Below are 27,229 nucleotides of genomic sequence, written 5' to 3'. Positions count from 1 at the left end.
TAAAAAATGAGTAGCCTTCTGACTCTGTGGAAAGTTCCTTGAAGCTGGTTCATGAGGGATCTGAACTCAAGCTTTCCAAGGAATTTCTATGAAATGAACTTGAGGGGTAAAGGCCAACAAGATCTGTCCAGAAAAGTAACCGGCCATGTACTATGAAAAAAAGAGACATTTATTGAAGAAGATACAAGAAACACTGTACATAGGACAACGATGCCTCAGTCTCCTTCAAAGTAGGCACCTTGGGACCTCACACAGTTCTTCTAATAGCCATCAGCTACCCCATCATATGTTCCTGAATCTCATCAATGGTCTGAAATCTCTTCCCTTTCAAAGATGATAAGGTGATTTTAGTTTTGAAAAAAGCCAGAAGTCACAGGGTACCAAATCTGGGCAGTAAGATAGCTGAGTCACCTGGGTGATTTGATATTTTGCCAAAAAACCCTGCATGAGACGTGATGCATGAGCAGGCACATTGTTGTGATGAAGCTGCCAATCACCATTTGCCCAGAGCTTCTGCCTTCTGAATCATCCAAATAATTTCCATGAAGGAATGTTCAAGCTCAACACAAAATCTAATGCAGATTTGTTGCTCTACTAACTCAGTCATTTTGAATATGACAGCTACCCAGTACACATGCTCACTCAACAGTGTCTACCTCCCCCACTGACTAGTACAATGAAGTCATCATTGTTCACGTATGTGCACTCCAGTCCACTCTCCTTAGTTGCCAGTTACATCAATGTAAACTGTTATCATGTTAACAATGGCTGGACTCTTTCTGGACAGACCTCATATTAATCCTTTACAGAGATTCAGAATTGCTTTCACATAGTTTCTTATAGTTTACAGTTAATTTTTTTATTTACTGAGTTGTGTCTTAGTTGAGCCACTATAGATACCATCCTCTTTGGTCATTACTGGACCTCACTTTTATTTTTGCTTCCTCTCCCCTGTTGACTTTTCCTCTCCCCTTTTCTTCTTTCCTGTATTGCTTTCTTGCTCTGTGATACCTTCATTTTGTTCTGTGATACCTTGGTTTTTCATCTGACTACTTTGGACTAATATTCAAATGGACTAATGAACTTAACTATTATAAGTAAATATATGAATGTGCTTGGAACTGCTTTCATTTCTAATTACTATTCAGCCAACTTGGTTCTCCTTACTTCAAAATGTTGATGTTTCATTGAACATCATTAACTTTCACCTATTTCTCTCATAGACCTGACCTCTAATTCTTATATTGTACTCACTACAAGTAATTCCCTAATGTTAATTAATAATATACTGTAGTAAACTTGTATATGAGTTACCATTGATGCATTAGATTATCCAACTTTTCCCTTACCTATTTACCCAAATTATTAATGACTCCTGTGCTTGGGTGAAACCTCTTTGGTAATTTTTTTATCACTGCTCTCACTGTAATCTGTATTAAACCCAGTGTCATTCAGATATCTTCCTTTATTATGGCTTCTCCTTAATATCTTTCCTTTCCTTTCCTTAATAACAACCTTGTTATTGCATAATCTTTATGGTTAAAGTTCAATCATCCACAAAGCACTGTTTCAATTCCTTAAATTTGATTTCTCCATCATTCTTTAATAGTCCTTATTACATTTTACATCAAAGAAACATTTTCCTGATGTTTTATCTTCTATGCTTTGCTTATAAAATACAAAGTGAAGGGGGAAAGTTAGTGGAAAATATGTCCTAGTCTCATTTAGAATCTGGCTGTTTCTTAAGAAAAGATTTAACATTTTTCCTTTGTAATTAGAAACTCTGCAGAAAATCATTGTTAATGCCTGCACAATATAGCTTGCTTTCTTTAAACATTTCCACATTGTTAGACAGTCACATGTCTTTTTCATGGTTGGGAACTTTCTATGTCTGATTTGCAGGTGCTTTCTTGCCGAAGCTCTGTTGGCCTCTGTGATTGGCTGTAGGAGAGCTCTTCTGTAGGAGAGCTCCTGCTGACTTGAGCCATTAGTGAAACAGCCACATAATGGAAACCAGGGATAGCACAGTTAATCACCCAGCCTCTCTTTACCTGGAGCTGCTTAAAGAACCCGACTGGTGCCCAGTCTCTATCCCTGTCTCTCCTCTGGAGGACTGATAATGGCCGAAGTTTGGCAGCAGGAAGAAATAGCAGTAAACAGCCTGCTAACCTCTTGAATGATGTCAGCCATCTTCATGATTCTGGTGACAGGTTTTCCTTTAATTTCACTTTACTACATCTGCTTAACTAAACATTAATAATGACACCCAACATTTACTGATTTCATAAATAAGTCCAGCACTGTTCTGAACAATTTACATGCATCAAGTAATGTGATCATCCAAATAACCTTTTGATATTGGATATGGTGTTATTATTACCACTTCTTACAGGTGAGGAAACCGAGCCCCACAGTGGCTAAATAACTTTCTGCAGGTCACCAACTACTGGGGACAGACCCGGGATTTAAATTCTGACTTCTAACACTACCTGACACCTTAGGAAGAGCAGAGAAAGAGAGTGATGCAAGTCATCATTTTCAGTTGTATTACACCCCTTACTTATTATGCATCCAGCAAAGTTGGTAACTCGTACCATGAAGTAGATTAAAATGTACCTTGCCATCAACTCACCATAATATGACTAGGAGTTAGGGTCTCAGAAGGGTGCTGTTCAGGTGTGGTCTGTAGACCACCACTAGTGCTTCAGAAACACCTGGGCACTTGTTAGAATTACAAACCCTCGGGCCCCAGCCCAGACCTACCCAAACCCTACCCCAGAATTGCAGTCTCTGGGCAAGGATCCAAGAATCTGTGTCTGTGTTTTTTAAACAGTTCTCCAGGTAATTTTTATAACTAAAGTCTGAGAATCACTAGTATGCAGTTTATGTTCCCAAAGGACCACCTTGAAAAGGATCAAATACCAGCTCAGGACATGGAATTGGATTTAGGGGGTGGGGGGAGGAGTAGACATAACATAAATCAGGCCATGGGTTTTTCTTTTTAATTACTTTAAACTAGAAAAGAATTTATGTAGACCTAAGAAAGAAAGATAAATTGATTGAGGTTTATGTAGGTCAGGATAATATGTCTCTCTGAGCCCCTAAGGCCTTTTTTTGATGTGAAAGTCAGAAATTTGTTTATATAGAATAACTTTTCAGAGAACCTCATTGTCTTTCTGGAACTATTATGAAAAAGCAGACCATTCTCCCCTTTGTGCTTCAGGGATCACATTGCCAATAAGAAGAAATCGTGTGTGTGTGTGTGTGTGTGTGTGTTCATTAATGCCATTGCAAAGCAATCCCATGTCCGTGAGGAGGCAGGGGTGGGAGGGGTGCACCTGTAGCAGGCATCCCTCCCTGTCTGCACACTGGGCCTAGAGCACTGCTGTGTTCTAAGAGATGTTTGTATTTCTCTCAAACTTGACTCAAACTTGACTGTCTGGAAAAGAGCAAAATGAAAAGAATAGGAAGTAAAGACAGTACGAATATTTTAAATATGAAAAAGAGAAAAATGTTAGCTAAAATTCCAAAAAGGATTAGAGAATGAAAGGAAACTATTATGAGGCAAAAGAAAATGGATAAATAAGTAATTTACAGAATATAGAAAGTTTTAATTGCTAGTCCAAAAATAGAAGTATATTAGTAATTCATTCATTCCATTTTTAAAATCAGCTTTCTGAATTTTCAAAGAATTCAAATCTTGAATTTTCTGAAGTATTCTCCCCAAATAAAATAGCAACCATTTTTTCAAAAAGTGCTTTCTTTGTCCAAATTGACAAGAAATCACATGATATTCAAAACTAATATAAAATATAGTTAGTATTTATTCTCAAGTCTCTGGTTATTACCAAAAAAAAAACAATAAAAATATGTGTGCAATCTATTTGAGCAGAAACCCCTTTGGTTACATGGTTATATTTCCTAAAAGAAAATGAGATTCAGTAATAAGATCTCATAAAAGCACTGCTTTAGTATTGACTTACAAAAGAAGTACAAAATATTAAAAAGTCATGTAATGAAAACTATAAGAATGTCTTGCACATTTTATGCATTATTGCATTGACAAAGCCTAACAAAAATGTGGAAGAAAACATGTATCACTGATAATCAAATAAATGGTAATTTGAGCATTAATCACATTTTCCCAGATTCATAATCACTTCCTTTGTAAAAAGCCATTGATGTTGGTGTCTTCATGCATTGCCTTGTGTTAAGTCTTCCTTCCTCTCCTCAGAAAACATTAATTGCAATGTGCTGTGCTCTGTGAAATAAAGAGACAGTTGTGTGTAGTAAGAGTTGGCCCCATGCTCAAGGTGCTCGTTACATGGGAGCGTAAGGTGAACACCAGTTCCTCTGCCAGGGCCATGTGGCCTGTGAGGGAAGCAAGAGCTGCAGAAATAGAGGTGGAGGGCTTTGACTTGGCAGGAGGACCCAGAGATCACTACTGGATGAGCTGGTGTTTGGAGCAGGTGTGGAGATCTCTAGGAAGAACTGTGCTTAGAGGTCTGAGTGTGGGAAGTTACAGCCATGGTCGTGCATTCTTTGGAGATGAAGTCACAAAGAAATGTCTCAGTTCTGTTTTCTCTTGAATTTGAGGTCAGAGCCAATCTTCTTAAGAATCCTTAACTAGCAAACACTAACTGCTTCTCATTCTTTGGACAAAAATCCAAGATTTATGGAGTAAAAGCAAGTGTGGTGGACAGGACCCTGGACTTCTCTCCTGGCTTTTCCATTGACCAGCTCTGTGACTCACAAGGGATATTTATCCTTTCCAACCTCATTCTCATCAGCTGTAGAACTGGGAGAGTGTTCGTGGTGCTTCTCAAACTGTCTGTGGTGTGGTTAACTTTTTGTCCTGTCTCACTGATATCACTAGCAAGATGATCACACACTTAGATATCAGAATGTCAAATCAGTATGCAAGTTTGTCAATTCTCATCCTCGAGTTCTGTGCTCACCTCCCTGAGAAAACCTGCCAGCTTGTGGGCTGGCAGGTTTTCTGCCTCCTCTCTGAGTAGTACTGTCCCAGATGATGGATAAGGAGACATCAGTGTTTAAAGATCTGGTTTTATTCCGATTCCAGCAGAGTTGCAGAGGACATATATATATATATATATATAGTCGTATGCTCATATTGAACAGCAGGTGAAAAGGGAAACAGTTATTTCTTTTTCTCTGGCAATGCCTGTTTTTGAAATTGTCCCATTGACTTATTTGTATCCATACTTTCCTCCTCTTTGCACTTCTCTCATTCTTCTTTCAAAATGGGAACAGAATCATATTTTTTCAGAATAGAAATGCCATCTTTTTTTATATTATTAAAAAATAAGTGTTTTTTTAAAAATCAGGTAGATTACTTTTTAAGTCATATTTTAATTCAAATAAAAATATACAAATGAAGAAGTGAAAATCACCCCTCCTAGCACTTTGAGATCACTGCCAGCATTTTGGTATGTGTCTTCCTGGGCATTTTACAAGTATACACAAACATAGATAAATACATATATTTTTAAATAGGACTTTTAAAAATATATTTTATTGATTATGCTATTACAGTTGTCCCATTTACCCCCTTTCATTTCCCTCCACCCTGCACACCCCCTCCCACCCACGCTCCCCCACTTTAGTTCATGTCCATGTGTCATAAGTTCTTTAGCTTCTACATTTCCCACACTACTCTTGCCCTCCCCCTGTCTATTTCTTACCTACCATGTATGCTACTTATTTTCTGTACCTTTTCTCCCCCTCTCCTCCTCCCACTCCCATTGCTAACCCTCCATATGATCTCCATTTCTGTGGTTCTGTTCCTGTTCTGGTTGTTTGCTTTTGTTTTAGGTGTGGTTGTTAATAACTATGAGTTTGCTGTCTTTTTACTGTTCATATTTTTATCTTCTTTTTCTTAGATAAATCCCTTTAACATTTCATATAATAAGGGCTTGATAATGATAAACTCCTTCAACTTGACCTTATCTGAGAAGCACTTTATCTGCTCTTCCATTCTAAATGAAAGCTTTGCTGGATAGAGCAATCTTGGATGTAGGTCTTTGGATTTCATGACTTGGAATACTTCTTTCCAGCCACTTCTTGCCTGTAAGGTCTCTTTTGAGAAATCAACTGACAGTCTGATGGGAACTCCTTTGTAGGTGGCTGTCCCCTTAATCTCTTGCTGCTTCTAGAATTCTCTCCTTCATTTTCATCTTGGCTAGTGTAATTATGATGTGCCTTGGTGTGTTCCTCTTTGGGTCCACTTTCTTTGGGACTTTCTGAGCTTCCTGGACTTTCTGGAAGTCTACCTTCTTTGCCTGATTAGGGAAGTTCTCCTTTATTATTTGTTCAAATAAGTTTTCCACTTGTTGCTCTTCCCCTCCCCCTTCTGGTACCCTTATAATTTGGATGTTGGAACATTTCAAGATATCCTGAAGGTTTTTAAGCCCCTCCTCATTTTTTTGAATTCTTGTTTCTTCCTTCTTTTCTGTTTGTTTCTTTCTTCCTCCTGGTCCACTTTATTGATTTGAGTCCCAGTTTCCTTTCCATCACTATTGGTTTCCTGTGCATTTCCTTTCATTTCACTTAGTTTAGCCTTCATTTGTTCCTCTAATTTGTGAGTCAAATCAACCAGTTCTGTGAGCATCCTGATCACCAGTATTTTGAACTGTGCATCCGATAGGTTGGCTATCTCTTTGTCGCTTAGAAGTATTGGCTCTGAGGCTTTGAGCTGTTCTTCTGCTTGAGCCATAATGTTTTGGTCTGGTCTTGCTTGTTACATAGTGAGGGGTGGAGCCTAGGTGTTCTCCAGGGCGGGGCAACTCAGTGACTGGGTTATGATGCTGTATGTGGGTGCAGGGTCAGAGAGGGAACAATGACGGTTGCTCAGCTAAAATAAGACTTTTTAAAAACAAAAATACTGGCTTTAACCCCACAATTTCCTCCTCAAAATAACATACACAGCTTTCTGTGTCAATAAGCACTTTTTTCCTCTCACTTCCTCATCTGTGTTCCATTATGTGGCTGCTTCCCTCACATTTCACTTATGCTATGATGAAAATCATTTTGTCAGTTATTATTTTAATGCTTCCTTTTTTATCTGTCAGCAGGCCATGCCTCACACTAGTCCAAAGTGAGTACAATGTCCCATGGACTCTACTAACTGTTAAAACTCTGAGGAGATGGAATGAGTGATTCTCTTATTTGAAATCTTCACATAACATGTAATAAGAGCATCTATATGACTATATTTAACAAACATTTACTGTGCCTGGTTTGTGCTACAGTAAATATACCTGATACCTGAGGTTGGTCATGTGTCAGGTGTATCACTGTGAGACAGGGTCCTTCAGGATTCTGTGGTCTAGTGGCCAGAGAGCCACAGAAAGCAGTCTGCCCTGTGTGCCCTGGGCACAGCACTAGCCACCAAAACATTGACTGTGGAGGGCAGAGCTTCAGCTTCAGGTGCCCATTGGCCTTGGTCCCTATAAATACATTTTTATTATTAGAGCTATTTTACTTTCATAGTTTTTGTTCTTTTTCCAGATTATAAACTTCAGGCCCTACAAAATCTGGATCTGTTCCACTGCTGTTTTTCTGTTCTCCCAGAGGAAGAGCTATGGTGTTATCTACTTGATGTTTTTCTCTGATCTTCCTTCACATCAGTCTAACTTTGCCTCTTTCCATTCATGCAGCTAAAAATCACCCTCACTGAGATTGATCACCCCCATGTTGATAAACATGTGGACACTTCGAAATTTTCTCCCCGTCTGACTTAGCAGCTGCTCTGTGACTCCCCCCTCTCCTGGTTTCCTTAGTTCCTCAGGGTTCCCAGGCCTGCTGTGGAATACTTGAGTGCCTCATGTGCTGGGCCCAAGCACTAGCACCTTGTGGCCTTGTGGGGGTGCCACTGAAGAGGCTGTGTTCCCCAAGGGCTTGCCTGGCATCTGCTGAGGAAGAAGTTAGATGAGGACAGAAACTCTTGTGATCAAGACTCGATAGTGTGGATGGTGTAAGAGAAGAAATTTAAACTGAGTCTTGATAGTTTATACTTCTTTGAACTTCGAACCTTATCAAACCAATGTTTTGATAAATGTTTGGTTATACTTTTGAAATTGCCATCTCTGTAACTTCTCCATGAGATAATGGCTACAGCTGAAGTAGCTATTGGTACACAAGGTCCATCGTAGTGGAATTCATTGATCTTCAATGCCACTAGACATTCATTCAGTTGCAAGAGGATAGAAACTCACATTCTGTGCCCACTAGAGAGGTGAAAGAAGACTGAAGCAAGGCCTGAGCATGAGTATGGGGTGCATGGGTGCTGGTGAGCACCTTGGGTGAGGCCCACTCGGGACACCAGGGCAATCTCCTAGGGAGCCGAGAGTGGAGCTAAGCCTCAGAGGGATGAGGGCAGTCAGAGGGTGGGTAATTGTTGAGAGTGAGGCAGGCTTGTGGGGGCCATTTGAGGATGCTGAGCCAGAGCAGGAGGTGCCTTGGAGGCCACACTGTGCTTAGGGGCTTTTCTTCAGCATCCTGGGGGAGGGATAGAAAGTCATTGAAGCAACCAGGTTTTAGGTTCTTCCTGGTGAGTGAAGCAAAAAGACAAGAAGCTAGGCCAGGGACTAGAGAGTCCTGACATAGATGTATTCACAGGAATAGGGTGATTCCAAGCTGGAAGAGAAAATGAGGATGTAAAGAAATTGATTAAGAAAAGATAGGTTAGAGCCAACATGTTGGACAGTTCTAGATGAGAATGTCAGTAATTCAAACCTATAAGAAATTTTAGGAGTTTATTTGAGCCAAATTGATAACAATTCCAGGAAGCAAAATCTCAACAGATTGAGAAAATGCTCCAGAAAATGGCAGTTTTACCACTTATTTTATACATCAGTATCGAACAAGATGTAAGAGGGTTATGTGAAAGCCATTGGTGATAGAATAGGGACGTAGGAGAAGCAAAGCAAGTACTCTCTGGGATAAGATAAAAAGTAAAACTAATTAGACACATACTTTTTTACATAGGCTATAGGACAATTAACATAACGACAGTGAGGGGATTTGTGGTCTCTGCTCTTGTGCAGTGGTTGTGGTCTGAGGGGGTCAGAAGGAAGGAAATTAGTTTGATATTCCAAAGGTATGTTATTGTAGTTGCAAAAAGACAACAGACAGGCTTAGTTAAGGTAAAGACTGACTTTTGTCAGGGAAAAATACCATCCTGGGACATGACTAACCACCATGAACTGCCTTTAGTTAGAAAGTTTTAATTTCTATCCTATGTGGTTACTTTAGGTCTCTGAGTTTGTAAGGCTGCCATGAAGGCCTCCCCTGGGCTTGTCAGGTTTAGTGTGTGCCTGCCAACCCCCCCCCCTTTTTTTTTTGGTCCGCCACAGCAAGGAACAGAGCAAGGTATTCAGGTAAAGAAAGCAGTGGACACAGAAGGTGCTCACCTTTCTACATTTGTTAAGTAGGACACAAAGTCTGTGCTCACACTCGATTAGAAAAATGTCAAGCTGTGTATACATTTGTCTTTATGAGCTTAATTATTTTGCACTATCTTTTAGATACTTTGGAGATGATTAATTGGACAAATGAAAAACAAATTGTGAAATAAAATCTGATTGTAGATGTTTAAGTTTTTGTTTTGCTCATAGTTTTTAGATTTTCTTTTTTTAGAAAAGGGGACAGGTGGGGTTTCAAGAGAGGTTTCTTTTTTTTAATGGAACAAAACTTCAGCATTTTTTCATATTTTAAAATCCTAAGTTTTAGGAGAATGTTTCATTTTATAGAAATAAGTCTTGAATTATCATTGAAGAGAATATTTTTCTTCCCAGCAGACCATAATATCAATAACTTCATCCCTGAACTGGTAATTTATTAATATCTGGGGAGTTGTCAGTGCTGAGAGAATAAATAATTTCCTTTGAAATAAATACAAAATTATGTTTCTATAATTAAAGATCTAAATAAGATATCAGCCTGTGTTAAAATTTTTTGACTCAGGGAGTTCCGGCCAAGATGAAGGCGTAGGCAGAAACACTTTGCTTCCTCACAAAACCAAAAGAAGGATAACAACCAATTTTTTTTAAAAAAGAACACCCAGAACTGCCAGAAAACCATTTGCATGGAAGACCAACAATCAAGATGAATTTGAAGAAGCATTCATCCAGACCATAGGAGGGGCAGAGACTGGCAGCTGGGGCAGAGAGGACGTGCGGCAAAGCGAGGCGGCAGACCATGCAGGCAATCCCACATTCTCTCACAGACAAGCTGAAAGAACAACAGGGGAAGGAAGCATGACAGACTGTGAAACCTAGGGTTTCAGTGCAGGGAAACTAAAGGCTCAAAATCCCACACTGTAAAAAAATCTGTGGGAGTTATGGCAGTGGGAGAAACTCCTGTCCTCACAAGACAGTTAGTTGGAGAGACCCACAAGGTCCTAGAATGTACACAAACCCACCCACCTGTGATTCAGCACCTGAAAGGGCATAATCCAATTGGGGGAAGCAAGGGAAGTGACAGGAAGTGGGATGCCAGCAGAGAAAACAGCATTGTTCCCTCTCTGGCCCCTCCCTCACACACAGCAAAGGGGGTTGCCCTGCCCTGGAAGATACCTGAGGCTCTGCCCCTTACTGGGTAACAGGTGCCTGGAGTCAAAGAAATATGGCCCAAATGAAAAAAAAACAGATCAAAACTTCAGAAACAGAACTAAGTGAATAGGAGAAAGACAGGCTGTCTGATGCAGAGTTAAAAACACTGGTAATCAGGATGCTTGCAGAGTTGATTGAGCTTGGTCCCAAACTGAAGGAAAAAGTGAAGGCTACACAAAATGAAATAAAGGAAAATATACAGGGAACCAACAGTGAAGAGAAGGAAACTGGGATTCAGGTAAATGATTTGGAGCAGAAGGAAAAAATAAACATTCAATGAGAACAGAATGAAGAAACAAGAATGCAAAAAAAATGAGGAGAGGCTTAGGAACCTCTAGGACAACTTTAAGCATTCTAACATCCGAATCATGGGATTGCTGGAAAAAGAAGAGGAAGAGCAAGATGTTGAAAACTTACTTGAAAAAATAACGAAGGCAAATTTTCTCAATCTGGTGAAGGAAATAGACTTCTAGGAAATCCAGGAAACCCAGAGAGTCCCAAAGAAATTGGACCCAAGAAAGAACACACCAAGGCACATCATAATTACATTAGCCAAGATGAAAATGAAGGAGAGAATCCTAGAAGCAGCAAGAGATTAAGGGGACAGCCACCTACAAAGGAGTTCCCATCAGACTGTCAGCTGATTTCTCAAAAGAGACCTTACAGGCAAGAAGGGGCTGGAAAGAAGTATTCCAAGTCATGAAATCCGAAGACCTACATCCAAGATTGCTCTATCCAGCAAAGCTTTCATTTAGAATGGAAGGACAGATAAAGTGCTTCTCAGGTAAGGTCAAAGTCAAGGAGTTCATCATCACCAAGCCCTTATTGTATGAAATGTCAGAGGGTCTTATCTAAGAAAAAAAGATGATGAAAAGTATGAACAGTAAAATGGCAACAATCTCACAACTATCAACAACTGAACCTAAAAAAAAAAATCAAATTAAGCAAACCACTAGAACAGGAACGGAACCACAGAAATGGAGATCACATGGAGGATTATCAGCAGGGAGGGGAAGGAGGAGAAAGGGGGGAAAGGTACAGAAAATGAGTAGCATAAATGGTAGGTACAAAATAGATGGGGAGGAGGGCAAGAATAGTATGGGAAATGGAGAAGCCAAAGAATTTACAGGTATGACCCATGGACATGAACTAAAGTGGGGGGAATGCTGGAGGGTGAAAGTGGCAGTGCAGGAGGAGGGGGAGAAAGGGGAGAAAAAAATTGGGACAACTGTAATTACATAATCAATAAAGTATACTTTAAAATTTTTTATTCAATTGTACATAAAATATCAGAACTTGTTTCTGTTCACTACACTGTATCTAAACAATCTTGCAGTGTGACTGAGACAGTTTTAGTGTTGAAACAAAAATTTTAACATTGAAGACAAACACAAATAACAATACAATGTAAAAGGAAACTTAAGATATCACATCTTAGCAGTATTTCCTGTTTTAAGGAGGAGTTTGTGTCTAAGAAAGTATTCTGTTGAACAGATTAGGCATTTCTGAGATTTTAATAGTGCATTTATGGTAGAAATAAAATTTTGAAAGCCTGTTTCCCTTTCTCCCGTGTAATGGTTTAGGTCCAGTCATTGTAGAGTAGGACCAATGCAGGAAATCGCCTTTTTGTAGATTCTCTGCCCTTCCACCCCACCCCCTTCTTGACAGTTCTGTTCAAACCTGAACTTCACATTAAGAGATTATTTAGTTTTTAGGATGTCTGTGTAACTGGTGGTCACACTGCACTTTGAAGTATAAGTGCCATTTGAATGTGTGACAAGGACTGATCACTCAGAATGTTGGAAGGCGGGGTTTGAACCTCTGACTTACAAAACAGTGTAGTTTTTATTTCTGTAGAACCAACTCAGGTAACAATCAGTTTGATCCCAGCTTTCAGGAAATTGGAGAAGTAAGTCTCAGAGTCACATAGTAACACTAATTTAACAATCAGTATTTAGTTATATTCAACATTGAAGGAATATCAGTTATTTTTTTAAACACATCTTCTTCTTGTTCCAGCGCATAAAGTCTGGCAGAGATGGCATCGGAGGTTCCCGTGGCAACAGACAGAGTGGTGCTGGCTGTGGTGAGCCCTTCCTGTCCTCTCCGAGTTCCGAATTAGTGCATGGGCTTCTGGAAACATTTTAAAACAGTCCGACAGTGTCCTTTATCTGTCTGTTTGTGTGCTTGTTTGCTGTATGCACAGTAAAACCTCACTTATTCTAACTAATTTTTCAGGCAGGCAGTCTGATATATAAATTGAGTATAAATATTAGCGATTTTACTTCTTAACTGTACCTGTTTCTGCTAATTACATAACAAATGAGTTGAAGTTGGATAAATTGTTATAGATTTAATGAGGTTTTACTGTGTAAAATTTGTAAACTTACATTTTAAGGAAGTATCATGAGAAGTAAGATGGTCTTAGAGTGCAGACAGTACTGGGTCTTTAGCCTCACTTTCAGGGTAGAAAACAGTGCCAGTTAGGACCTGAGGGACATGGTTCTCATTCTGGTCTTGGTAATGACAACCATGTGCCTTTGGAGCAATCCTAAATCCTAGAGGATGTTGGTGATTTCTAAAGTTTGCATTTCCAAAGTCCTTGACTTTGTAACCACCCATGACATCATCACCTAATAAGTTCGGCTTGGCAAGTCTTCCTTCCCTTTTTCCCATCCACAAAATCTACCTTCTTCCTCTACTTCAGGGAATAGTTGAAGTTAAATTTAATAGAAATTTGGTGGTTTTAAGGAAACTGTGAGAAAACTAAATGCCAAATGGGACAGATAAACACAGCTCCATTCTCTCACATTCGTATTTAGCAGGGTCATGCATAGGGGACCCAGACTAGCTACATTCTGTCATACCTATCTGTATGGGCAAGCAGGGAGTGAGTGGCCCTTAGTTAGGCGGGCCTTTCATTAATCCACAACCTTTACTGTATCCGTCCTTGGTGCCCAACACTGTGTTTAGTGCCAAGGACACAGAGAGGAGTAAAACGGTGACCCCTGTGCTCTAGAAAAGTCAAATGTAGCTGGAAAGACACACAAGGTTCTGGTGCTGAGGGGCCTGCCACAACTGAGACAGGGATCTGTGTTTTCTAAGATTCGAGACTAGTAGCTGCACTGGGGACAATGGCTGCTGATAGAAGTCAGAGATCTGCTTCACCAAGTACATTGGACGGTTAGTCATTGGTGCCTCTAGTTCTAGCAAGACAGCCTGACTCTCCAAGGCTCAGTCCAGCATCTCCCCCTGAACCTCCTAGTCCTGACTGAGCCACCCTCAGGTAACAGGAACCAGCCACCTCCTGGTCATGATGATACCAGTGTCCCCATACTGGCCCCCGGCCCTCAGCTGTACCTCAGTTTTGCCACACCCCTCCGCTCATGTTTTACCGTATGCCATTGATTGTCTGGGGTTGGATGTAACTGCACTCCGGGTCTGAGAAACGGGCCCCTGCAGTTGTCTGTAAGCCTGAGACAGCAGTCCGGGCCCACAGCCCTTCTCCAAGCCTCCGGAGCAGGTATGCTGTGGAATTCAGCTTTTTTTTTTTTTTTTTGAGTTTAGAAAGGTAATACGGTGCATTAGCCATAGAGTGTGGAATTCCCATGAAAGCACATCATTGAATAAAATAATAATTTAGTGAAACATGAATATTTACATTTACGGTAAATAATAGCTAAAAATCACTTAGGGGCAAGTTAGGTTTTATGCCCAAGAAGTTTCCATACTGCCACCTGAACACATGGCTTTCAGATCTCTCCATCTGGAATTGTGGATGAGGGATCATGGACCTATATGTGCCCAAAATGCACTGGCTGTCCGAGATGTCGGTGGACCCGCTAGCGAAGCCCTGGAAAGGTGCTGCTGCTGGGGCGCCTGTGCTCTTTGGAAGCAGTCATCCCTGATGTGAGCTCTTTTGAAATTGAGTATCCCACTAGAGAATAGTTGTTTTGAGTAACCCCTAAGGAAGTATTCATTATTTACTAAAATTCTGGGACCAGATTCATCCTCTAAGGATTCTGTATTTCCTCTAAAAATCTTAAGTTCGGAGTCACCACGCAGTTTCTCCCTAAATAGCAACAGCCTTCCTTGGTACCTCATGAAATGTGCCCAGTGTTAACCCTGATGTATTCACTTTGAAAATTTGCTTCAGGAACATCACGACCTCCTAACGGGATGCCAGGGCAAGCCCAGAACAGTTGAGTATGTTGAGGTTTAACCAAAGCCCCAAGAACTTATCCTCAGGCCAACTCCAATGTCCTGCCTCTCGGAAACATCAGAAAGGTCAAGGTACACCTCAGGGGCCACCAAGGTAACAGGTCCTCTGACATGAAGTGCTGTTCAGCCTTCCTAGGACACCCTTTTCCTAATACTTCTGGGACTGTGCTGTACCTCAGAGCAAAGTCTGGTTGGTGAAACCAAGGCTGACGTGTCAGGAGAAGGAGCTGCCTGATCTGACTCCATGTGCAGAGAGGCCTCTTTAGGAAGTCATCTCCTCGTCTGGGCTCCCCGCTGCTGCTTGCTCTTAGTGAGTTTTCCTCCCTTCGTCTAGTCCACTTCCATTCAGCACAAATAAGTCCTTTCTCACCCCAGGGCATTAGGGAGTGGAAACTGGCGTGGACGTGTTTTTATAATCTGGGTTTCATGTTCCCACGCTCTTGGTCCAAGTTGAAGGCTCTAAACAGTTCCTTCCCAGGAGACTTGCCTGCTTTCCCTGCCATTGGCCTCTCTGTTCCTTATTTCTTCCCTTTATCCTGAAGCCCAAGGTGGAGGCCTTTTTGATGACAGGAATCATGTTTTCTGCCTCTTTTCTCTAGTTCTCAGCACAGGCCCAGGGTAAGGCTGTCTCTGGCTTCAAAGTCTGAGTACACCATGCTGTGGCCCTCGCTCTTCCTGTCTCCTCTTTCCCCTTCTGCCCCCAGCACCCCACAGCACACTGAATGCACCCACACTCTACACCAGCACCAGTCACTCTGCAAGGCTGTCCCTTATCCACTTGTCATTCAGGAATTCCCAGGACAAATCTCTACATAAAGGGAGCCCCAATCTCACCCATCTCTGACCTCTAATCTGTGAAACCTTCACATACGCATTTCTAGCTTAACATGGACGTATTTGGCCCTTCAGCCTGGATTAGATGCACAGTTCAATTGTGTGAATTGAAATGAGGCCAGCCATAAGCTAATTTAAGTATAATAATTTAATGGCAGTGCCTGCAACTTGACTTCTAGAGCATTGGCTGGGACAGAGGACCACGGGAACTAAAATGCATCATCGTTATTTGTTTATATATTATAAAATAGCTATTTCTAATATGCTCAAGGGTCCTTGGAAATTGTTCTATTTTTGTGGATTAGACTATTCTTCTGGCAGTCTGATTTTTGCTTTTAATTTTCTCAGTAAACATCAGCTTCTTCCCTCTTCAGTGGGAGCTTCTGAGTCAGTCAGTCAGTCTGTGATGGGCCAGGAATCTGCATTTCTGACAAGGTCCCAGCTTGCCCTGGGACCACGCTTTAAGAACCACTGCTGTGTCTTCAGTGAGATTCAATGTGATAAAGTATCTATATATCACCAAATTTCAAACCACGGTGTTTGGCAGTCTATCGATCCAACCTCCGCCTCTTGTCCTGAATCTGTCACAGCCGAGCTGGTGTGAGCACTACACGCACAACCCACAGAGGGCTGCACTGCACTGGGCGTGCACTGGTGCTGAATAAGTGAGGCTGTTATGATTATTATTTGATACAAATTGCACTGAAGTGTAGTACTGCCTGATGTAGAATTTCGAATATCTATTCCAGGATTGTCAGCACGTCAGTTTGCTTTCAAAATACAATGAACTGAAATGAAATGAATTTGTTTTAACTACTTGAAGTAATGATATATTTCCATTTTAAATGCACAATTTTGGGTTAAGGTTTTAGCACCTCAGTCCCAAACATCACTCGGTTCAGAAGAAATGCTGAGTCAGCTCCTATAAGGAGAGCTGTGTCCTTGAAGTTTATAGTCTCAGTAGTGAGCATGTACTCAGCCCATACGGACACAGTGGATGAGAGCAGGGACTGAGCTCTTGGGTGGCATTCTAGCTGCGTTCAGAGGCCAGGAAACCTCAGACCACCTCTGCTTCTCACGTGTTCCTGTCCTCAAGACACAGAGCCTTCCATATCGCATCAGTCCTTCAGCGTGATGCTGGCATTCGTGACTCGCTTTCCGTGCTGTGCTGTTAAATTTACATTTCAAAATTGTCTTTTGTTTACTCCACGTGAAACTTAATGTTTTGCTGCATTTTCAGTTTAATTTTTATTATGTCTTGGCGGTGAACTTTTCCTGCAAAAATGTATCTCAGTTATATACCAAAATAATTTTATAATGAAAATTATAGGATACTATGACTCAGTGAACAGAAATTCACTTCAAGTTCAACTTTTTGAAGAACGTCTTTTATAAAGTACATTGTAAACACATTTTTCATCTTAAAAAACAAGTTCTATTTTACAACTGTAGTCAATGGTGGGGAAGTTCTTTGCCTAGAATATTTATTCCTTTATGTAGTTTTGCTGGGCCTCAGTGGTGTCACAGTGTCCACAGCATGTGAAAGGATAAAAGACCGCTATCTAAGGAGGGAAGATAGAAAATTTATGTGAATACAGCCAGATTCTGAGAATCAAATCAACAGAATGTAGGTAATCTCCTGGGAGGAGAGAGGAGTCTGTGCAGGATGAAAAAAAGCCTTCAAACACTGCCAGGGCTGGGGGCTCCTACTTCTCAAGAGTGTCACTCCCATCAGCTCCATCCCACGTAGGTACCTACCTCACCGCGGAAATCTCAGGAGAAACTGTTCCGGGCACCCAGGCTGCTCCACGCTTCCTAGCTGGACAGCACCACACCGAACTCTGTTAACAAGGGCTATTAGAAGACAGTTAGCGATGCCTCTGTTGCACCAGCATATTCGGTGTCAGAGCCTGAAGTGATGTGTCTGTTAGTCCACACTGCTGCTCTGACCTGACGTGTCACCTGTCCTCTGGCACAGTGGCTCACTAAGTCAAGCATCAGCACACTTTTCTCAGAGGCCCAGGTGGTAGGTGGATGAGGCTCAAGGGCTGTGTCCCCTCATCCCCTGGGATTCAAGACAGCAGAGACAGCATGTAAGTGGACAGGCATGGCTGTGTCCTCACCTTCATATTCAGACACTGAATTCCGAATGTTGTGTAAATGTCATGTGCCACAAAATACTATTCATCTTTACCTTTTTTCTCAGCCACTATAAATCATTGTTTACTCCCTAGACATTCAGAAACAGGGATGGGCTAGGTTGGGCCCACACACTGTACTTAGTTGATTTCTGCTCTGCACCCAACTAACTCTCCATGAACGTTCTTGGTCATGCCAGGTGGGGATCAGAAATGTCCTTTTGACCAGAGCACCACAACTATCTAATCCAAGTATACAGCTGTGCAGTGAGGCTCTCTCTCATTGAACTCTTCTTCCTAACATGATCTCAGCTGTTTACAGCTGAGCCACCTCCAAATTGTCAGACACAAAATAACAGAATGATGAGGCACTGTGTCAACAGAAGGTGCCCCTTCCCTCCAACACTGAGCTTGCTGCCCTTATTTGGAGATCATTGCAGTTAGTCCCTCAGTCCTGGTATCATTCAGCATCCATGTACTTCTTTTTTCAAATTACCACATCTTATGTGACTTTGGGCAAGTTACTTAATCTCTTTGTCACAGCTCCCTCCTCAGTCAAATGGGAATGAACATAGGACCTACGTAGTAAGGTTGTTGAGAGGAGAAGCTGAGTTTACACGAAAGTACTGGCAAGGGTGATTCCTTTGACAAAGAACGTGGGCAGTGCACAGACTCTAGTGCTTACCTCTGGGTATCGTGAGGGTCCGTGTGCACATGTGCTTGATGCATGCTTGAGTTTGTTCTCGGGTTTTCTCTAACACTGTGGCTCATGTGTGTCTGCATGAAGGTGAGTATCAGCACATGGACCATTGTCTTACTGTTTACAAAAGAGGGTTTTTAGCAAAATACTAGAAATTATATCTACAAATGAGTGGTGACTTTTCAAGTTACCAATTTGGAAATTAGAGCATTTATTCCAGTGATGGTGCAGTTAATCAAAACATTCATCCAACACCTCTTTTGGAATTTCCATCATATGCAAATCACAAAAAGCACAGGAAATCCAGTCTAAAAATTTTACAGCTATGCATACTATATATATTTAAATGTGATAAAATATTTAAATTATATGTATTACATACATCTATAAATATCTACATGTGTATGCATAGTTTATACATACAGTTGTTTCCCCTGTACCTTCCTGTCTTCCTATCAACAAATAAGCATTTATCAAGTTCCTGACCATCATGGTTGCTCAAGAAATACCTATCCCCTTCCAGCTTCTCTTCCCATATCCTTTTTGTATGCCAAGTGCTAAGTTAAGCATTTAGGATGTGAAGTCTAGTAAAAATAAAATAAAGTATCTACTTTGCTTCCATCCTCACTGATCCCTCCACAGCTCCCTCTGCCTCTGAGTGTTGCCTCTGGGACAACTGCAATAGCATAATAATAAAATATAATTAAAAAAACACAGTGCCCTTCCTCCTTCAAATCTCTTCTTTTTTAAAAAAATATTTTATTTATTTATCTATTTATCTTTAGAGGGGGGGAGGGAAGGAGAGAGGAAGAGAAACATCAATGTATGGTTGCTTCTCATGCATCCCCTGCTGGGAACTAGCCCCTGCCAGGAACTGGCCTGCAACCCAGGCATGTACCCTGACTGGGAATTGAACCGTGATCGTCTGGTTCAAATCTCTTCTTAAGTGATTCTCTTTTGGTGAACTATAAATTCTGATTCTACTCTCCATTAGACATTAAAACTTTTTTTTTGGTCTGTGTGTCTTTCATCCCCAGAATGATATTCAGTTCAGCATCAGTTCAGTTCAGCTATTGCAGATCATGTTAGGAAGGAGAGTTCAATGAGAGAGAGCCTCACTGCACAGCTGTATTCTTGGATTAGATAGTTGTGGTGCTCTGGTCAAAAGGACATTTCTGATCCCCACCTGGCATGACCACAGTCACTCAGTGACAGTGACTGTCAGAGTTGACTTCTCCAGTTGTGATTGGTAGTAACACTATCAAAGAAACAAATGGAGGGAGTGAGCGGTGCAGTAAAACTGAGCCTTGCTGCTAAGATGACATAAGCATGAGCTGACATTCTCAGAGTACAGCTGGGCCCTAGTCAAGGGTCCCGTGCAGTTATGTGCAGGTGTGTCATGTGTCCTGACAGGCCATGACTTCCTCAGGTGCAGGGCTGGGAAGCAACTTTGGATCCATGTCCACTTAGCTCTCAAAAGAGATGGGGCAAAGGAAGATCAGCTTCCTCATGACAAAGAGTAGGTCACTGGCAAGTTGTGCTGTGAAGTAAATGTGACAGTAGATTCATGAGAAAGGTCTCAAATGTGCTGTCTGAAGTTTGTTTGTGTTTCTAACAAACAAAAATTCCTTCATGCTTATGGAGTGAGAGTCATTTCCTTAGTGACTGCATCTTAGTTGATGCTGAACTGAATATCATCCTGGGGATGAAAGACACACAGACCAAAAAAAAAAAGTTTTAATGTCTAATGGAGAGTAGAATCACAGTTTATAGTTCACCAAAAGAGAATCACTTAAGAAGAGACTTGAAGGAGGAAGGGCACTATGTTTTTTTAATTATATTTTATTATTATGCTATTGCAGTTGTCCCAATTTTCCCCCTTTGTCCACCTCCACCCAGTAATGCCCACTTCCTCAGGCAATCCTCATATCATTGTCCATGTCCATGGGTCATGTGTATAAGTTATTTATTTCTGTATTTCCTATACTGTATTTTCCATCCCCATGGCTATTCTGTAACTACCTATTTGTACTTCCTAATCCCCTCACTTAATATAATGAGAATACTTTGCGTGACATGTAACCTGGTAGCAAAGAAGGTGGCTTCGCTATAAATACACATCTATCAACAGTCATAGCAGCTCTACCTAATACACAGAAACTAATACATAGAGGCTGCCAAAATGAGGAGACAAAGAAACATGGCCCAAATGAAAGAACAGATAAAAATTCCAGAAAAGGAACTTAGTAAACTGGGGATAAGCAATCTATCAGATGTAGAGTTCAAAACACTGATTTTAGGATGGTCAAGGAACTTAGTGAGGACCTCGACAGCATAAGAAAGATCCAGTCAGAAATGAAGGATACACTAATTGTAATAAAAGACAATTTATAGGGAAACAACAGTATAAAGGATGATGCTGAGAATCAAATCAATGGTTTGGAACTCAAGGAAGCAAAAAATCCATCAGAACAAGAAGAAAAAAATTTTAAAAATGAGAAAAAACACAACAAGGATAGTGTAATTAGCCTCTGGGACAACTTCAAGCATTCTAACATTCACATCATAGGGTTGCCAGAAGGAGAAGAGAAAGAGCAAGAAATTGGAAATCTTTTTGAAAAAATAATGAAAGAAAGTTTCCCTAATTTGATGAAGGAAGTAGACATGTACATCCAGGGAGCACAGAGAGTCGCAAATGAGATGGATGCAAAGAGGCCCACTCCAAGACACATCATAATTAAAATGGCAAAGGTTAAAAATAAAGGGAGAATTTTAAAAGCAGTAAGAGAAAAGCAGTTAGTTACCTACAGGGGAATTCCCATAAGACAGTCAGCTAATTTCTCAAAAGAAACTGCAGGCTAGAAGGGATTGGCAATACATATTTAAAGTCATGAAAAGTGGGGATCTATAGCCAAGATTAAGATTACTCTTACCCAGAAAAGCTATCATTTAGAATTGAAGGGCACATAAAGAGCTTCCCAGAGAAGAAAAAACTAAAGGAATTCCTCATCACCAAACCATTATTATATGAAATGTTAAAGGGACTTATTGAAGAAAAAGATCAAAACTATGTCTGATAAAACGGTAATAAATACACATCTATCAACAACTGAGTGTAAAAAACAACCTAGCAAACAAGAAGAGAGACAGAATCACAGATACAGAGAAAATTTTGATGGTTGCCAGATGGGAGGGGGTGTGGGGGAATGGGCAAATAGATGTGTATTTATTGTGTATTTATAGCGAAGCCACCTCCTTCGCTACCAGGTTACATGTCATGCAAAGTATTCTCATTATATTAACGGTGGCTGGACGACTTTTTCCAGACAGACTTTGTAGGTTTTTTTTTAACATTGGTATTGTGGCCTAGTGTACTAGATGTCCCATAAGGTCCAGTGGCACAGCCTCCCCTATCACTCGATCTGAATACTCAATGTGTGCCCTTTCTGTGGGCTGAGTAGACCCTCCTCTTGTAGATAAACCTTGATTGCTGTTGGCAAGTCAATGGGAATGATTTTCCCGGGCCAGTCAGCTGCAAGGACTGGCTTTGACCACTGACCTTTGCCTGCCGTGGAGGATCAGCTGTGCAGGGGCAGAGTGGTAGTGCTTCGAGATTATTTGTGGCTGTCCACTGGGTATGCAGGCTCTGGGGCTTCCCAGGTGGTGCAGGCCAACATAAGCCACGGTTTTCGTTCTGTCTGGGGCTACCCAACATGAGCTACAATGCAATGAGATGGCTGCTGCTTGTGCTGGGTTTGGAGATTTCCCTAATGAACCCAAGCTGTGAATCTAGGCTGGCTACTTCTAGTGCCAGGCCTCGGACCACTTAGCAAGAGGTACAGTGGCTGGGGGCTCACTGATGCTGGCTGTTTCTTGTTTGATGGGTTTTAGGAAGTTTGAAGCATGAGCCAAGACTAGCCCATTAATATGGAAAAGTCATGGTTGACAGTTTGGTTGGGCCCATAAGTTAGGTGGAATGGAATTACAGTGGATTTCCAAGATGGGGCAAACAGTGTTAGCCAGGTTGATGGAGTCTCAGATATGGCACCCTCCTGCCAGTTTTGTGGTTCTGTGCAGGGAGGGCCCAGACAAGGGACAGTGGCCTCTGCCCACCTTTCTGTCTGGGAGAAAGCTGTCCCCAGCTCTCGCCTTGGTGCCAGAAACTTCAGTTCCTCCTTGATATGCCACTGGTGCCTCTCAAGCTGCTACCCCAGTGCTGGAGCTCAGAGGGAGTGAGTCTGAGTAAGTCCATGTGTGGGTTCTTTAAGAGGAACTGCTTGGGACTGGAGAAGTTTCTCCCACTGACTCAGTTCTCACTGGTTTTTGCAGCTAGAAGTTTTGGGGACTTATCTCCCTGGCACTGGAACCCTAGACTGGGGGTCCTGGTGTACAGCTGGGATTCCTCACTCCCATGATGTCCCTTCAGAATTTTTATTTACCACTCATGGATGTGGGACCAGTCCTTTCCATGTTTCCACCCCTCCTACCAGTCTGGATGGATGTGGTTTTTTAAAACTTAATAGTTTTCAGACTTCCATTCAACTCAGTTTCTGATAATTCTAAGTGATGGTTGTTCTATAATTTAGTTGTAATTTTGATGTGGTTGTGCAAGTAGGTGAGCCATGTCTAATTATGCTGCCATCTTGACCAGAAGGGAACTATGTTTGTAACACTCTGAAGAATAGGAGAATTTTTTAGGTTTTGTTTTGGGTAGCACTTTCAAAAAATAAGAAAGTGATGAGGACATTTGATGACAAGCTTCCTAAGTTAAGGAAAGTGGTAAGGGAGTTGAAGAATTATTAGATATGTATTGATCAATTGGTTGAGGAAGAAAAAAGGGCCATTCTATTTCCCAACTATGACAGCTGTCTCAGGGCACCACTGGAGGCAAGTCAGGTTCCCACAGTTAAGGAGAGATGAGTGTAGGATGCAGGAAGGTGATGAGGAGGGTCAGCCATTCTCTTATGTGTGGTGGTAGGTATGCAGCCTCACCAATAACTAAGGAAATGTAATTCACCTGTATGATTAGGAAGGCCAGTTCTCCAGGATCCAGTGGGGAGAGGAAGTGGGCCTTCTTTATAAGTTAAATGCTGCAGGTGGGAGCTGTGAGTGGGACCCTGCAGAGTGTGTTTGGTAATATTCCTAAGACCTATAGAAGGCCCACACCACAGACTCACATATTGATCACATTATTTATGACAGAAAATACTGATAATAAACTAAACGCTGAGGGGGAAATAATCCTGGGTTTAACTGTATTCTGCATAGTTGCCTCACCATGGCATGACATTAGGCTCTTTTCTCCTTCCACAGCCTGCTTCTTGGCTGATCTGTGGGGGGCTATGTTGCTACTGTAAGCCCCAAAGTGAGACATGATGCAACTACCAAGAAACAGTCTTATTTGCAACCAGAGAGAAGTAAATAATAGCAATTTTACAATGTGGTTTCCTTCTCATTTTTTGTAAACAAAATAATGTTCACTTAAAAGGTATACTGAAATTGATAAAATAAGAAACAAGCAGGAAAGTCAGATATCTTATTGAATTTTAAAAGTGTGTTAGAGGTGTGGCATCATGGAAATTATAGTAAATGTTTCAGGTAAAAGTAACCACAGACAGTGGCCCTGATGGTGGTTACCGAGTCTTCCATTCCTGTGCCACAGAGCACAATTGTCATCAGAATTTTTAAATATCACTGGTGGTATTAAAGATTAAAACCTGTGGGATCTGTCCAGAATGTAGCACTCTATATTTTATATCACTCATGTGCTATAAAATATAGACACATTTATTGAAGAAGACACAAGATACAAGAAACATTGTACTTAGGACAATGATACCTCAATCCCCTTCAAAGTAGGCACCTTGGGACCTCACACAGTTCTCCAGTCTTTGTTGATTGCAGCCTGTACACATTCACCATTCTCAGATGTTCTGCTTACTGCAGGCTTTCCAGAACATGGATCACTTTCAACACATTCTCAACCATGTTTGAAGCTCTTGTGCCACACTTTTGTTTGCACTGCATTCACTGCATCATCCCCAAAAGACTTCTGAATCATCTGAGCAGTTTCCATGGAAGAATGTTCAAGCTTAATGCAAAATTTGATGCAGATTTGTTGCTCTACTCCCTTAGTCATTTTTTAATGCAACGTCCACAAAACACACACTCTCATTCAATACCTACCACCCCCACTGACTAGTACAGTGAAGTCATCATTGTTCACACATGCACATTCCAGTCCACTCTTCTTGGCTGCCAGGTTACACTGATTGCACGAACTGTTCTTGTTATATTAACAATAGTTGGACTCTTTCCTGATAGCGTCATATAAATACTCTCTTGCCCTCAAGGAGCAACCTAGCTGAGGCTCTCTTAATGCAAAATTTGATGAAGACCTGTTGCTCTACTCACTCAGTAATTTTGAATGCAACGGGCACACAGCACACTTGCTCACTCAATGGCATCAACAGCCCCAAATGACTAGTACAGTGAAGTTGTCATTGTTCACGCATGCTCATTCCAGTCCACTCTCCTTCGCTACCAGGTTACATGTCAGGCAAAGTATTCTCCTTATATTAACAGTGGCTGGACGACTTTTTCCGGACAGACTTTGTATGGTTTTTCTAAATATATTTTATTGATTATGCCATTACAGTTGTCCTGTTTCTCCCCCCTTCATTCCCCTCCACCCTGTACACCCCCTCCCCCCACATCCCCCTTTAGTTCATGTCCATGTGTCACAAGTTCTTTAGTTTTGACATTTCCCATACTATTCTTGCCCTCCTCCCTATTTTCTACCTACCATCTATGCTATTTATTCTCTGTGCTTTCTCCCCCTCTTCTCCTCCTCCCACTCCCCTGTTGCTAAACCTCCATGTGATCTCCATTTCTATGGTTCCCCTCCTGACCTAGCTGTCCTCTTAGTTTGCTTTTCTTTTAGGTGTGGTTGTTAATAACTGTGAGTTTGCTGTCCTTTCACTGTTCCATTTTTTATCTTCTTTTTCTTAGATAAGTCCCTTTAGCATTTCATATAATAAGGACTTGGTGATGATGAACTCCTTCAACTTGACTTTATCTGCCCTTCCATTCTAAATGAAAGCTTTGCTGGATAAAGCAATCTTGGTTGTAGGTCTTTGGATATCATGAGTCGGAATACTTCTTTCCAACCCCTTCTTGCCTGTAAGGTCTCTTTTGATAAATCAGCTGACAGTCTGATGGGAACTTCTTTGTAGGTGACTGTCCCCTTATCTCTTGCTGCTTCTAGAATTCTCTTCTTCATTTTAATTTTGGCTAATGTAATTATAATGTGCCTTGGTATGTTTCCCCTTGGGTCCAACTTGTTTGGGACTCTTTGAGCTTCCTGGATTTCCTGGAAGTCTATTTCCTTTGCCAGATTGGGGAAGTTCTCCTTAAGTTTTCCACTTGTTGCTCTTCCTCTCCCCCTTCTGGTACCCCTATAATTTGGATGTTGGAACCTTTAAAGATGTCCTGGAGGATCCTAAACCTCTCCTCATTTTTTTAAATTCTTGTTTCTTCCTTCTTTTCTGTTTTGTTGGTTTTTTCCTTCGTCCTGGTCCACTCCATTGATTTTAGTCTCAGGTTTCCTTCCCATCACTATTGGTTCCCTGTGCATTTTGCTTCATTTCATTTAGTGAAGCCTTCATTTTTCCATCTAATTTGCGACTAAAATCAACCAGTTCTGTGAGCATCCTGATCACCAGTGTTTTGAACTGTGCATCTGATAGGTTGGCTGTCTCTTTGTTGCTTATAAGTATTGGCTCTGGGGCTTTGAGCTACTCTTCTTGAGCCACAATATTTTGGTCTGGTAGCACCTGTTACGTATGAGGGGCGGAGCCCAGGTGTTCACCAGGGCCGGGCAACCCAGTGGCTGGGTTGTGATGCTGTATGTAGGGGCAGGGTCAGAGGAGTGATGGCGCTTGTTCCCCTCTCTCTCGGATTCAGGTTCCTTCTGCTGCTTTCTAAAACCAAATTGGGCCCTTCTGGTGCTGGTTCCCAGGTGTGTGGGCTTGTGTACGTTCTAGGACCCTGTGGGTCTCCCCAACGAACTCACTCCCCTGTGAGGTTGGGAGCCTCTCCCAGCACCTCAACCCCGGAAAGATTTTCCCATTGGTGCCTTTAGGCTTTATTTTCTGTTTCTGGGGCCCTGGGTTGCGCAGTCTGTCTCACTGCCCCCCCTTTTTTGGGGGGGCCTGGTTTATCTGTGCACATATGTGTGTCCGCGGTCATCCAGCTGCTTTGTGAGCCTTACTGGGTTTGCGTCCTGCGCCCACTAGGGTCCACTAACCACTGCCTTTTCCTACCATGACCCCTCTCTGCAGGTGGCCGACTCCGCCCCTCTTACTGGTCTGGATGAATGGTTCATTGTTGTCAGACTTCTGTACAGTTCAATTTTCTGTCTGTTTTGGTTGTGTTTTTGTTTCTAAATCTTTGTTGTTCTTAAATTTGGTTGTGTGAGGAGGTTCAGTATTTCCACCTATGCCTTCATCTTGGCCGAGAGTCCTGTATATTTTTTAAGTATATTTTATTGATTATGCTATTACAGTTGTCCCAGTTTTTTTCTCCTTTTTATCACCACCCACCCTGCACCCCTTTTTTTCTCCAGCACCCTCCCCTTAGTTCATATCCACGGGTTGTACATATAAGTTCTTTGCTTCTCCATATCCTATACCATTCTTACC

At 41.5% G+C, this 27,229-nt stretch overlaps 1 protein-coding gene across 8 annotated transcripts in view; it reads left to right on the top strand.

Moving 5' to 3' along the window:
- The window catches only part of IFT88 (intraflagellar transport 88), a 224,533-nt gene that overhangs the window by 179,473 nt on the left and 17,831 nt on the right, over nt 1-27,229 (top strand). For all 8 annotated transcript variants that reach the window (XM_037037259.1, XM_037037260.1, XM_037037264.1 and 5 more), the window contains one exon: nt 12,654-12,720. In XM_037037259.1, the coding sequence (XP_036893154.1) occupies nt 12,654-12,720 (67 nt within the window). The remainder of the gene's footprint in view (nt 1-12,653; nt 12,721-27,229) is intronic.

Source organism: Sturnira hondurensis, unplaced genomic scaffold, assembly GCF_014824575.4.
Source record: "Sturnira hondurensis isolate 20B ecotype Veracruz unplaced genomic scaffold, ASM1482457v3 Scaffold0022910, whole genome shotgun sequence".
Lineage (NCBI taxonomy): Eukaryota > Metazoa > Chordata > Mammalia > Chiroptera > Phyllostomidae > Sturnira > Sturnira hondurensis.
Note: the sequence above shows the minus strand (reverse complement) of the source record. Positions and strands in the feature narration are given on the sequence as shown.